Raw genomic sequence first — 15,134 nt, forward strand, 5'->3', positions numbered from 1 at the left:
GATCCATATTAGTACTGAAGTGATACAACTATCTCTTTTTCTTCCCTGAGAAATTTTTCATTTGTAATATATGTATGATGCCCATGTAGAACATGGTCTTCACCATGCTATGAATAACTGTACCTTCTAAATTTGATAAGCAGAGATGGGTGAAAATTTCATTTCTTGTCTATTCTTCAGTAATTTATCAAAATTCATTCATTACTTATTTTGGGTGGAAAGAAATTGAGGCCTAAAATGTGAATACAAATGAAAGCAAAAATGACAGATTTCCCTCATCTGTAACTTAAAATGGTGCATATATATTGATGTACAATTATTTGTGTGGGTCAACTGGAGATATGTTTTCAGCAGTTAAATGCTAGGAGATTATGATTTATCAGCATAATTATCTTGCCTAAACATACAGTATGTGGACAAGATAGGAGATGTTTCTTGAGCTTAAAAGCAATATCATGCCATGAAATGTGCATTTTGAAAAAAAGATTTCTCAGAATCCGCTGCCAGGGAGATCATGACACTTTCATCTGTCTCATTCCTCTGTTGCCCAGAAAATACACTTTCTGTCCAGAGAGGCTTTTGGAATCTGTAACTTATTTGTGGCCATTTATAATTCCATGGGTCTTCTGCTCCTTTTTTACTGGTATGTAATTACTTTTTAAATATTTATTTCTTGTTCATGGTGGGTTTTTTATGTGTGATTTCCAGTGTTTTACTTTGTACTTTACAATTTGTGTTTTGCTGTTAACTTACTTGAGGAAAATTATGTGTAAAAAGGATAAATATAGAAGAAGCAGCATGACAAGGATCTGCAACCCTTCAAGGCACTGTATTCCAGTGTTGAAGAGTTCTTACAATCAAGATGTTTTTCCTCATGTTTAGGTGGCATCTCTTTCCTACTAAATTCCTGATGTCAGAAAACATTTCTTAGCCTTCTCCAAAAACATGAATGCTCATTCCAAAGTCATAGACTCTTGCTTCTCAATTCTTAATCAAAAGGTTTTTTTAGGAGGTGGAATATAGCTGCCTGGTTTCAGACAACTGTGTCTATGAGTTTCTATATGCCTTTAACTTTCATTTTTAATGGAGCTGCCAGTAATATGTTATTATTTCTTGGCAGAACTGTTATCAAGTCTGGAATTTTATAAAAATACCCCCAAAATCCCTATCCCAAAATGCATCTGTGGAGGTAATCAGGTGGCCCCTTTTCCCTGGCATCACTTGATCATAGAGGCCTCCAAGCAAGCTCTGCATCTATAGGGTGAAGTATGTCTCCTGATGACCCTAATGGAAAGGCATTATGGGAGCTGCCCCTGGCTGCCATGACCTGAAAGCGGAGAGACCACGTAGGCAGCAGCCTTACTTAGGAGTTGCAAACAGGAAAGATTCCTTCACACCTAGGAGACAGATTTATGACTGGGAGATGTTTCACAGACACAAGCCATTCCGGCAACAATAGTTTTCCCATGGCTGGGGATGCCTATGGATCAAGTGATGTGTAAATTTGGTTTACTTTGATGTAGGACAAGAGCCTCCACTGGCTACGTGACTAGGAACCTATAAAAAGTCCAGTTTTTCCTTTATTCAAAGTTCCATGTTGATGGCAGGCAGGCACTCTGTCAGTCTGCTTCTCCTGGTTCCACGCACCCCTTTCCCCATTTTCCTTCAGTGTTGCTGCAGCTACCTTGATTCCGAGGGAAACCATTGCAGGCAAGTATTTCCATTAGCAGGCCTTGTGTTCTCTTTCCATTTTTCCTCCCTTTCTTCTATTAGCCTTGAGTGATTGCATGAGTGAATGTATGTGTGTGAATGTGTCCCCCTGTGCATCAATAAACTAGATTAAAATTCAAAGACTTTGCCTTTGTCTCAGTTCCTGGAAGTTCTGGTCCCTTCGTAAACAGGCTGGGATTCGATCCGAGAGGGGTACTTGTAAGGAGCCCCATATTGGTGTGTTGAGCTAATTAATATTCCCCAAAATTTGAGCAGATATCCTTACAGAACAGAAAGACATTTGTGAACAGAGCTGTCTGTTTAGAGGGAATCAGGACTACCAAGTATCAGATGAACACGTAACCTGCTTTTCCCCCTCTGAAGACCTTTATAGTAAGTGTATTTAGCAATTTAAAGGTAGAATGGATAACATCAATGCATAAACTACCTATTTATTCAAACAGAACTCCTCCCTTGAACTCTGGTCATGAGAAAGACAAGAATTTCTGTTGTGCTTGCTAATGCATCACTGGGGGGGGAAATGCCTTCTGAACAGTCTATTATCATTGTTATGTCTTACCAATATTTTCCTATTGATTGAGGCCAGGAAAAACAACATATTAAAATACAACATAACCTTTATAGTAAGTTATAAAACACATAACATCAATTTATAGACCATATAAATACATATTGGCGGGTTACAGACGGGCAGGGGAAGACGTCTTGGAGGTGTATTCTGCTGAATACGGAGCCTCCAGACCGCCCGCCCCGGGGGCGTGGCTCAGGTGTTGGGGCTTCCACATGGGGGGCAGTGAAGACGCCTCACCTGGGGCTGTTTCTGACCCGCAGTTTCCAAACCGCCGCCTCGGAGGACGCTGCAAAGAGAGAGGCAGCTTCTGCATGGGCAGCCAAAAATGGGGCTTTTTTTTTTTCTTTTGCCGGCTGGCGGATGCGCAGCTGCATGTTTCAGGACCCCGACTCATTATGCGACGCAGCTGACTCGGAGCTTTTAAATGGGCAACTTAAATTAGCGGCGTAACAATTCTGGCGTACCGGTGCAGCAGCTTACATACGGAGATGCGCAGCTGCGCAGCATACAGAAAAGAAGCGGGGAAAAGCAGCACCTTTTTAATGCCGCTTCTTCCCGCTTGGGGCGTGCGGGCGGCGTGATCATGGCACCATTCAGGTGAGGGCCGTCTGAAGGCTATACCTTCATGACGTCATGAACACACCCCTTTTTGCCCGTCTGTATCCCACCATTAAGTAAAACCAGTTACTACTTTGAAACCCATGACTTAAACTCTCATAGCACAATAATGTCATGCTAGCAAAACCTAATGCCACAATAACATCAAAAAAATTGATACTTAAGTATTTTAGGAAGATGAATTTCACAGTCAAGATCATATTTTGCAGGGAGGTTTTTGGCACCCCATAGGCACAAAAAGCTGACATACATCCCAGGCTAAAAATGTAATATTTTTATGCAAATTGATCCAGATAGTTGAGCATCTTTCTGATACTGTTGCATAACAATGATCTAAGGAAGTTACTTTTTTTGGAAAATGTTCCTTCCCTTCTTCTTGACCTATTTCAATGTGATCAGTGACAGCCTCAGTCAAAAGCCAACAGGGATGTAATCAAAAGCTTTCATGGCCGGCATCCATAGTTCTTTGTGGGTTTTTCAGGCTATGTGGCCATGTTCTAGAAGAGTTTCTTCCTGACGTTTTGCCAGCATCTGTGGCTGGCATCTTCAGAGAAGATGTAAACTAGGGATGTAATCCTTCACTAATTTTCTTCTGAAAGGAATCACTGGGTAATATTAGCAAAAAAAAATGATTTCAAAAACTGCATAGTTTTCAAATACTATTCAATTTGGGACACAATCAACACAAATTGCATGTGTATGTTTGTGTGTATGTGTGTGAGAAAGTACACTATTAGTTTCTGTCCAAGAAAATCATGTGCAAATTTTAAGCATAGTTTCTGCAAAGATTCTCACCAATACAGAATTTTCCTCATTAGGGTTTCCTAATACTTGAGAATCATATGTGGTTGTTGTTGTTGCTGTTGTTGAGTATTTTTGAATCTCCTTTCCACCACAAGATGCAGGCTTCTGAAATTCCACTCAACAGACTGAACCTTCTGGCAAAAAACTACCTGCACATGCAATATTAAGCTCCCAAAAGGCCATTGCCCCCATTAGCATCAACTTAACCTTGGCCAGAGTAAAAATCATAACTTCCCTCTAAGGTGAGAATGCAGGTAGGAATTTGCCAAAATGTAGACCAATTGGGAGACATTCATATCCTTAGTACATATAGTTTGAATGTCACTGAGTAGAGAATTGACATTTCAGCTGAAGTGGAAGGGTGTCATCTTATGGGGTAAAAGACAGATAGTGGACTTTTATCTTGGAAAATCCGTTACATGCTAAACAAAGGTGAATGGTTGATAGACAAAAGCAGGACTGGAAGATCAGAAACCTCTCTGGAAGCAGAACAGGATTAGGGAGAGTAGCTTTTCAACCATATCCGTTGAGGGCAATTTCTGATTCTTCTTATAAAATCAAAAGGAAGTACGGCTGGAAAATATATTAGACAATATCTGGGAAACAGTTGAAAAACATTATTGTTGTTGTTGTTGTTGTTGTTGTTTTGAGTGCTGAGAAACCTAAAGGGAAGAATCCTGGACTGATCATAATATTTGAAACAGGATTTATGCTGTGCAATTCCAAATGTGTCCATTTGACATGGACAACAACCTTTTCTATAATGGAACCTGTCTTTTATGCACAGAGTCTATGCAGAAATATCATTTTCTGTACAGAAAAGGCTGCTTCCTGTGCAGAAAAGACTGTTTTCTATCTAATGTTAATTTTGCATATAATAAATCCTCAATAACAGCATTTTCTATACAGGAAACAGCCTTTTATGTCCAGAAAAGTATATTTCGGTGCAAAACAGGGTGGACTCTTTACAGAACAAGCATTAATTGCTAACTTATTCTTCATGAATTTTACATGTGGTTGACCTGCAGAGAGAGCAGCCATTTTTTCCTCAGGAAACAGCTTTTTCCTTTTCCTTTTTCTGCACTGAAGAAGGCTAATTTCTGTGCAAAATACTCATGTGTGATTTTACACAGAGAAAGTCCTGAATTGTAAATAGGTTTTATTGTAGTTGTAGTTCAGCTGAATAAAGTAGTAGGAGAAGATGCTTAAAGAGAGGTGGAGAAAGGTTTTGAATGTCGGAATTGATGACAATAGTAAGTATATCCCTAAAGTACATCCTTAAAAAGAAAATTCTCAGACTCACCCAGTCCACAGGGCCAAGGATGCAACTTTTACTTGTTTATTTCATTATAGTTCAACATGATAGGAGAAACTGAATCTAATGGTCTTCCTCTTTCTTTTCCCCTCCTAGTTATCATGAACATGCAAGATATTGCCCAGAACAAAAGCTGGCACATGATAACCAATGATAGCATGTCATCTCTGCCCCCTTTGGATGATGGAGAAGAATGTTATACATACAATGAAACTGGATTCCCAAATGAGCTCATCCTCCTCTGTCCTTCAGAATGCAAAGTTATCAGCAGCTTTGCTTTCCTTGTCTCTACCTTTGGACTTGTGGGGAATGGAACTGTCATCTGGCTTCTTGGTTTCCGCATGAAGAGGAATCCTTTCACAACATTCATCCTGAATTTGGCTGTTGCTGACCTTGGGGTCCTCATCTGCATAGTTGTTCAGGGAATTGTTTATATTATATATTTCTTTTTAAACAGAAATATGGTTTTAAATATGTATTCTTTGTTGGCATGGATGTTACTTTCAAATCTTTTCTTCCTTATGTACTTTACTGGCCAATTTCTATTGACAGCCATCAGCATTGACAGGTGCGTGTCTGTCCTCTTCCCAATTTGGCATAGATGCCACCGCCCAACCTACCTGTCTACTACTGTTTGTGCCATTCTATGGGTCACCTCCTGCCTGCTCTATCTACTTCCCTACATTTTCTTTCTAACTCCTCTATTGGAAAAAATATTGATAATGCTTACTGTCATTCCCTTCCTTTGCCTCCCACTCATGATTATCTCTTCTCTGATCCTTTTCATCAAAGTCTGCTTCAAGTCATCAAAACTTCAACAAGGGAAAACTTTAAGAGCCATCTTCTTTACTCTCCTATTCTTCCTCATATTTGCTTTTCCATTGACAATTTCTGCTTTCATCTTCAGGATTTTAATTCATCGGAGCTACGATGAAAATGGTATTCTATACTCTTTCCTAGCTGCTTCCCTGAACAGCAGTGTTAACCCCCTCATTTATTTCCTGGTTGGGAGACAAAAGAGAGGCCAAAGAAGGGAGAAGATGAAAAATATCCTTCAAAGGCTTTTCAAGGAGGACAAAGAGCATGGAGCAGATATGGACACCCCAGTTTAAATACGGTAATTCAGTGACCCCAGAAACCCACACTGCCTCTGTCAATGCAAATATACAGGCTGTTGTTTCTTTTTTCTTTCTGAATGAGGTGGACAATGTGCTCTGAGTTTCGATTCAAACTTTGAAAGACACATCGAAGGTGTGAAAACTATGTAATGAATTAGGCTGAGTGATATGCATAACTCTATTGAATTTTAAATTAAGGGACAGGAGGAAAGACAGCAAACGACTGATGGACTTCTGAGAGGAGAAAAGGATAGAAGCTGGATGGTTGCAGGACCATAATGCTGAAAGAGCTGGTGATGTCTTTTAATGCATTGAATTGTTTATTGCTTTCAACTTTATAAATTGTTTAATTATTTCTTAAGTAACTGTTACATTTATAATTTTACTAAAGTGGTTTTTTTGGTATAATCTGTATTGATTTTAAATATATTGTTAGTTGCCTTGAGTCTCATTATTGAGTGAAAGGTAGGATAGAAATGAATTAAACAAATAAACAAATAAACAAATGAGATATTTGCATTTTTTTTCCTTTTTAAAAAAATGAACTGGAATGAATTTCCCTTCCATCCTGACTCACTACCCCCTTCAGATTTTAAGAAGAAGAGAACTCTATTCTCAATATAAAAAGTGAAATACTGTCCAGAAGTTACCTTAAACTAGCAAAACGTAACATATGTTAATGAAAATTATTAGATTTTAAAACATTATAAAACATTTTAAACAAAATCTTCAGCAAGTCACCTGAAAAGGTTTACAGAGCAATCAGAGCACTCCACAATCCAAGTCAACATGAACCATGCACACTACATGCTCTTCTCACAGTCACTTGCAATGTTGCTGACCTTCCCCCATCCATTCATTAAAAAGCCTGGGCACTTCTCCCAGTATGCCTGACTATTGAGTTCATCAGATGGGGAATGGGATTTCCTTGTCCCTTCCTCTTCCTGTCCTTGTCCCGCGTGATCACAGAAAGGACTTTCATATGACATTGTGCTGTCAGTGAGCTGGAATTCCCCCATCTTTGTCCTTCATTTTATATTAATGGAAATACTCATTAATGCTATCCTACTTCATTGACAGGTTAATGACAGGATCAGTGTGACATATGTGAATGTCTTTTGTGCTATTGCTGTCACCATTGGGATAAGGATGGGAAAGCAATTCTCTTCACTCCCGTCCCCCATTTTATAATCTCCACAGTCACAGTCCTCTACACCTTGGCACATCTTGGGTCAATTGTCAGCATCATGACGCACTGCTGAATATGGCCCTACTTCTGCCATCTTCATATTCTTCATCTTTTTTTGGGGGGGGGAGGTTTTTTTTTAAAAAAAAATGTGAAGATATGAGAAACTGAAATGGGCAAATTCACAGATCAAGTTCAGGGCTTTGTGTCTTTAGTTTCAAAGAAATGCAGATTATAATGCCTCTGCATTCAGCCATGATAATACTGAATGAAGTTTCCCAATACTTATTAGCCCCCTGATAAGCTCCCTATGTTTAACCAGGGATGGGCAGTTAACCTTTCTCCTACCATGGAATTATGTGACATCTGAAATCCGATTAAAAACAAATTGCAACATTTTTTTTCATCCATCCCTGTTTTTAACCCCAATGACAGTAAACCAACTGCATTGATTCCTGATCGATGGAACAACAGAAAGGGATATCCCTTTGATTCTCATTGGAAATAGCAGCATTCAGATATTTTCCCCATAAAGTAAAATGACTTGGATGTAGTCTATGAAAGGAATCAGTCATGTGGCTAGTAAGTACCTCTCCACCATGAAGGTAGGTAATTCAGTAATCCACAACATAAAGCATGCCTCACATTTAGGATATGTCTGTATGTCACAAGATGTGTTATTATTCTGAAAACCTAAGAGAAAGAAATAAACAGAGATTTCAGATATCTGTAATTATTCAGTCCAAGACAAAGGAAAACATGTGATATGGGTTCTTTACAGTTAATGACAGGAAGTCGTTTTATATCATCATAAGAATCTAATTCAGATATTTCCTGATAGGCTGGAGAAATAACATGAAACAAATTTTGCAAAATAAATATGGCATTACAGATATTTAAAATCTTTTTTAAAATCTTATAAAATTGGTTAAAAAAAAACACCTCACCATATAAATGGATGTGACATTACTAACAATCATGCCAGAGCTATAGGCTTGGTTCATGAAGGAGGGAGGTGAAATATGGCCCATGGACTTTTCCTTTCTGTAAATGATCACCACCTATGATCATATCCTATACGTAGTGTAATGTTTTGAGTACTGAACTATGTCTCTGGGGATCAGGGTTCAAATCCCCACTTGATCATAGGAACCCATTGGATTGTTTAATTGTTAATTGTTATTATCTTAGAGTATACGCCTTGGGCTGGCTTTTATATACTCCTTAATTTTACCGACTTTGTACAGCGCTGTGTATAATTACAGCGCTCTAGAAATAAAGTTTAATAATAATAATAATAATAATAATAATAATAATAATAATGGATGACTTTAGGCAAGTCACATTCTCTCAGCTTCAGTAATGCCCCCCCCCTTAAGAAAACTCTTATGATAGACTTGCTTTATGGTTTCCCCTCTGAAGCCCTTTACAGTAAGTGTATTCAGCAATGTAAAGGTAGGATGGATAAGATTACTGCATAAACTACCCATATTTATTCAAATAAAACTTCCAATATGCACATCTACATTTGCTTGGGCTCTTGAACATCTCAGTTGAACAACTCAGAGACAGGAATTACTGTTGTTCTTGATAACTCCTCACTGCCTTCTTCACAGTCTATCATTATTATTATTATTATTATTATTATTAAACTTTATTTCTATAGCGCTGTAATTATGCACAGCGCTGTACAAAGTCGGTAAAATTAGGAGTAAATAAAAGCCTGCCCAAGGCGTACATTCTAAGATAATAACAATTAAAAGACGAATAGATAAAATTACCATATAGAAAAGAGAAAAAAAACAGATTAAAAACATCAAATATCAAACAAATCACATCACATCAAATATTGTCAGACAGCCAGATGACAATCACAAATTCCCTGAGAACGCTTCCCTAAACAATATGGTTTTCAGCTCAGCCTTAAAGCTGGTTAGGGAAGTGATGAGCCGTGAATGCAGAGGAAGAAGGTTCCAGGAATGAGGGGCAGCAAGAGAGAAGGGACGGATCCGGGACGGGGCAGAGGAGATCCTGGGTTGGGAGAGGAGACTTTGGCTACCAGAGCGGAGAGTGCGAGTAGGGATGTAGGGAGAGAGAAGATCAGTTAAATAAAGAGGGGTGAGCCCATGCAGGGCTTTAAAGGTGAGTAGCAGAAGTTTGTACCTGATGCGGAAAGGAAGAGGGAGCCAGTGAAGGGAAGACAACAGAGGGGAGACATGATCATAACGGTGAGCGAGTGAAATAATGCGTGCAGCTGAATGCTGAACAGAAATTAATGGGTGGAGGTGAGAGAGAGGAAGCCCTGCCAGGAGAAGGTTACAGTAGTCTAGTCGTGAGACCACTAGGGCATGGACTAGTGTTTTTGAGGTAGAAGCTGAGAGATATGGACGGATTTTGGCGATATTATAGAGAAAAAATCTACAGACTTTGGCTGTAGTCTGGATCTGAGGGATAAATGACAAAGAGGAGTCAAAGATGAAACCAAGACTGCGGGCTTCCTGGACTGGCTGGATCGAGATGTTATTGACGGAGATAGAAAAGGAATAATGAAGGGTGGGCTTAGAAGGGAAAACAAGAAGCTCGGTCTTGGACATATTGAGCTTCAGACGCCGATGGTGCATCCAGTGGGAGACAGCTGTTAAACAGGATCACACTTGCTGCTCTAACTCTGGTGAAAGATTAGGGGTGGAAAGGTACAGCTGGGTATCATCGGCGTAGAGATGGTAGGAGAAACCAAAAGAACTGATAAGTTTGCCAAGGGAGAGTGTGTATAAAGAGAACAGAAGGGGACTCAAAACAGAGCCCTGAGGAACTCCAACAGATAAGGGGACAGAAGACGAGGTCTGACCACCCAAGACCACTGAAAAAGATCGATCTGACAAGTAAGATGTGAACCAATCGAGAACAAGGCCCAAGAAACCAAGGTCAGAGAGTACATCTATTAGGAGACAGTGGTCCACGGTATCGAAGGCCGCAGACAGATCAAGAAGGACAAGGATAGAATAAAGGCCATTCGCCTTGGCCCGCAAAAGATCATTTGAGATCTTAGTAAGGGCCGTCTCTGTGGAGTGCTGTGGGCGAAAACCAGACTGGAAGGGATCCAGAATGGAGTTGGTTTCAAGAAACTCAAGACAGCGTGAATAGACAACTCGTTCCAACACCTTGGAGAGAAAAGGAAGAAGAGAGATTGGATGATAGCTAGCCAAGGAAGAGGGGTCGAGAGAGGGTTTTTTCAAAATAGGAGAAACTAAGGCATGTTTGAAGACCAAGGGGAAGGAACCTGAAGAGAAAGAGAGATTAAAGATATACAGGAGGGAGGGTAACAAAGAGGGAGCTATAGAGATTAGAAGACGAGAAGGAATTGGATCAAGAGAGCAGGTGGTGGGGTTGGATGAGTTCAGCAGCGAAGAGAGTTCTTCCAAAGAAACAGGAGGGAACACAGAGAGTTTATTAGTAGGAGGGGCGAGGAGATTAATGGTGGGAGCCAAATCATGAGGAGTTAACTCAGAACGAATGGTAGTGATCTTTGTAATGAAGAAATTGGCGAAGTCGGAGGGAGAAAATAATGGAGAGACGGAGGGAGGAGAGGGTTTTAACAGTGTGTTGAAACAGGAGAACAAACGCTGCGGGCGCCTCTCGTTGGCACAGATCAATGATTTAAAGTAGTCTTGTTTTGCCATCGACAGGGCGCGTGAAAAGGATAAAAGAATGAACTTAAAATGGATAAAGTCGGCCCACTCCCTGGACTTTCTCCAGAGACGTTCGGCTGCTCGCGAGCAGGACCGGAGAAATCTAACAATGGGAGTGATCCAGGGCTGAGGCCTAGTCGTAGAGGAAGAGGAGGACACACGCGTAGATACTGGGGCAAAGCTGTCAAGAGTTGAAGAGAGAGTAGAATTCAGTAAAGACATAGCTGAGTCAGCAGAGTCCCCAAGATTGAGAAGCGAAGGATGAGTCCAAGGACTGAGTGAGGTGGTTAAGGTCAAGAGAATGAAGGTCGCGGAACTGGCAGAGGACGGTATGACGGGGAGGAGGGATGTAGGTAAGAGTAAAGGAAAGTAGGTGATGGTCCGATAGTGGGAAATCAGAAGCCAAGTAGTCAGACACGACACACTTGGAGGGGAGAACTAAGTCGAGACAGTGACCATGGGAATGGGTTGGAGAGTTGGAATGGGGTTGGAGACCGAAGAAGGCTAAGAGAGAGCTAAAGCGAGAGGTTGAGGAATTCTGGGGATCGTCGAGGTGGATGTTAAAGTCACTTAAGATCAGGGAGGGGACAGTATCTGAAAGAAAAAATGTCAACCAAGTTTCGAAATCTGTGAAAAACTGAGACGCTGAACCAGGAGGACGATAGATGATGGCAACCCGAAGTTGCAAAGGAAAATAGAGTCTAATGGAGTGCAATTCAAATGAGGAGAAGGAGTAGCTGGGGGGAGGAGAGAGAACCTGAAACTGGCAGGACTTTGATAATAAGATGCCGACCCCTCCTCCGCGACCCTCAGGGCGGCCAGTGTGGGTAAAAGAGAGACCGCCAAGAGAAAGGGCAGCAGAGGTAGCGGTATCGTGGACCGGAAGCCAAGTTTCAGTGAGGGCGAGAAGATTGAATGATTGTGACAGAAAAAGATCATGGATCGCCACTGCTTTTGGGGCAGCGGAGCGGCAGTTCCAGAGGGCGCAAGAGAATGGGAGTTGGGAGATAGGGAGGGGGCGGATAGGGATGAGATAAGGAGAAGGAGAGGTGCGAGGAGCCATGGAGAAGAGAGGTTTGGGTGACAAACAGATGGCAGGAGAAAATGTAGAAAAGAGAATAGCAGAAAAATAAAGATACAGTCCAACAGTGCTGGAAGGGATGGGGTGACGATCCCAAGACATGAGGGAGTTGACGGAGGAGAAGGGTAGCTATGGGAGCTTCCGGATGTCTGAGGGGTTACTGCCCCGCCTCTCTCTCTGCTGAGCTGGAGCTATTGCTGCTACTTCCAAGGAGTCCCAGAACAGTGGGAAGAGGGAGGTAAGGTCAGCATTCAGCAGAGGGTCATCATCATCATCATCATCATCATCATCATCATCATCATCATCGTCATCATCATCATCATCATCATTTCTTACCCATCTTTTCCTAAGAATTGAGGCAGAGAACAACAACAGATTAAAATACAACAATATATAACCAGTTAAAAAACACATAACACCAGTTGAAAGACCATAGAAATACATATAACATGAAACTCATGATTTAAATCCCCAGCATTATGCTTGCAAATACTTACTGCAACAATAACAATAAAGTATGGACACGTACTTTCAGCAGTTAAATGCTAGGAGATTATGATTCATCAACATAATTATCTTGGCCAAACATATGTAGATGAGATATGAGATGTTTCCTGAGCATGAAAGTAGTATCATGTGAAAAAATGTCCATAAATATAAGATTTCTCAGAGGCTGCTGCCAGGGACATCATGACACTTGCATCCATCTCCTTCCTCCACTGTCCAGAAAATACACTTCTTGTGCAGGCAGACTTTTGCCATCTATAACAAATTTGTGGCTAGTCTTGGATTTTCAATTCATGGGTACTTCTGTTCCTTTTTTACTGGTATGTAATTCTTTTTTAAATGTGTGTGTGTGTGTGTGTGTGTGACATTTTTAAGTGTAGTTTCCACAGTTAATATTATAACTGTAAATGCTGTTAGTTACTTTGTACTGTTTATTTTGTATATTTTGTATTTTCTCTTAGCCATCTTAAGGACTATTGTTTGTAAATATGAGAAATAATGAAGAAAAAGAAGAAGGATGACAAGGGTCTACCACCCTTCAAGACAGTCTATTCCACCATCAAACAGTTCTTACAATCAAGATATTTTTCCTAATGTTTAAGTTGAATCTCTTTTGTCGTAATCAATTCCTGATGTCAGAAAACACTTCTTAGCCTTCCTCAATGCATGATTGCCCAACCCCAAGTCATACACTCCTGCTTATCTATTTGTAACTAAAACGTTCTTTTAAGAGTGGGATATTGCTGCCTGAGATCAGACAACTGTGACTATTGTTTGTAAATATGAGAAATAATATCGCTGCCTGACATCATAGAATCATAGAATCATAGAATCGTAGAGTTGGAAGAGACCACTAGGGCCATCCAGTCCAACCCCCTGCTATGCAGGAAATCCAAATCAAAGCATCCCTGACAGATGGCCATCCAGCCTCTGGACCTCCAAGGAAGGAGACTCTATCACCTTCCGAGGAAGTGCATTCCACTGTCGAACAGCCCTTACTGTCAGGAAGTTCCTCCTAATGTTGAGGTGGAATCTCTTTTCCCGGAGCTTGCATCCATTGTTCCGGGTCCTGTTCTCTGGAGCAGCAGAAAACAAGCTTGCTCCCTCTTCATAGAATCATAGAATCGTAGAGTTCGAAGAGACCACTAGGGCCATCCAGTCCAACCCCCTGCCATGCAGGAAATCCAAATCAAAGCATCCCTGACAGATGGCCATCCAACCTCTGTTTAAAGACCTCCAAGGAAGGAGACTCTATCACCCTCCGAGGGAGTGCATTCCATTGTCGAACAGCCCTTACTGTCAGGAAGTTCCTCCTAATGTTCAGGTGGAAACTCCTGGAAAACAGAGAGATCCCAGCAGACTGGCAAAGGGCAAACGTTGTCCCCATCTTCAAAAGGGGAAAAAAGAGGATCCCAACAATTATTGTCCAGTTAGTCTGACACTCAATACCAGGAAAGATTCTGGAGCAGATCATTAACAGAGAGTCTGTGAACATCTAGAAGGCAATGCCATAATCACAAAAAGTCAACATGGGTTTCAGAGAACAAAGTCATGCCGACAAACCTAATCTCCTTTCTGATAGAATACAGCTTGGTAGATGAAGGGAATGCTGTGGATAGTATATCTTGATTTCAGTAAGGCCTTTGACAAATTCCCCCATGACATCTTGCAAACAAGCTTGTAAATGTGGGCTAGAGAAGGAACTGTTAAATGGATCTGTAATTGGTTGACCCGGCCGAAGCCAAAGGGTGCTTAACAATGGATCCTTTTCAGCCTTGAGAGAAGTGACCAGTGGGGTCCCACCAGGGCTCTGTCCTGGGCCCAGGTGCTATTCAACATCCTTTACTCATGACCCGGATGACAGAATTGGGAGCATACTTAGCAAATTTGCAGATGCACCAATTGGAGGATAGCTAATACCCCAGAGGACAGGATCAATTCAAATGACCTGAATGACTAGAAAGCTGGGCCAAAGCTAACAAAATGAAATTCAACACGAGAAATGTAAGCGGCGAAAAAAAATGCACAGATAGAGGTGTGACACCTGGCTGAATGAAACTCACGTGTGAAAGGGATCTAGGAGTCCAGGTGACCACAAGTTGACTGCAGTGAACAGTGTGATGCGGCAGCTAAAAAGGCCATGCTATTTTAGGCTGCATCATAGAAGTATAGTGGTCTCAGATCAAGAGAAGTAATAGTGCCACTGTATCTCCTTGGTCAGGCCCCACCTAGATATTGTGTCCAGTTTCTGGGCGCCCACAATTAGAAAGGACATTGAGAAACGGGGTGTCCAAAGGAGGCAACAAAAATGGTGAAGGCTGGAAACCCTTGCCCTATGAGGAACGACTCAGGGAGCTGGGGATGTTTAGCCTGGAGAAAAGAAGGTTAAGAGGTGATATGATAGCCCCTGTTAAATATTTGAGGAGTGTCATATTGAGGAGGGAGCAAGCTTGTTTTCTGCTGCTCCAGAGAACAGGACCCAGAACATGGATGCAAGCTCCAGGAAAAGAGATT

At 41.2% G+C, this 15,134-nt stretch overlaps 1 protein-coding gene across 1 annotated transcript; it reads left to right on the plus strand.

Moving 5' to 3' along the window:
- Window positions 1-5,320: 5,320 nt before the first annotated feature.
- LOC121929172 (proto-oncogene Mas-like) lies at window positions 5,321-6,563 on the plus strand (the record flags this gene model as incomplete). The annotated part of the gene is made up of 1 exon (XM_042464481.1): window positions 5,321-6,563. A coding segment is annotated over one exon (831 nt), but the record flags the coding sequence as incomplete, so codon positions are not given.
- Between the last annotated feature and the right edge of the window lie 8,571 nt (window positions 6,564-15,134).

The sequence above is a fragment of the Sceloporus undulatus genome, chromosome 4, assembly GCF_019175285.1.
Source record: "Sceloporus undulatus isolate JIND9_A2432 ecotype Alabama chromosome 4, SceUnd_v1.1, whole genome shotgun sequence".
NCBI lineage: Eukaryota > Metazoa > Chordata > Lepidosauria > Squamata > Phrynosomatidae > Sceloporus > Sceloporus undulatus.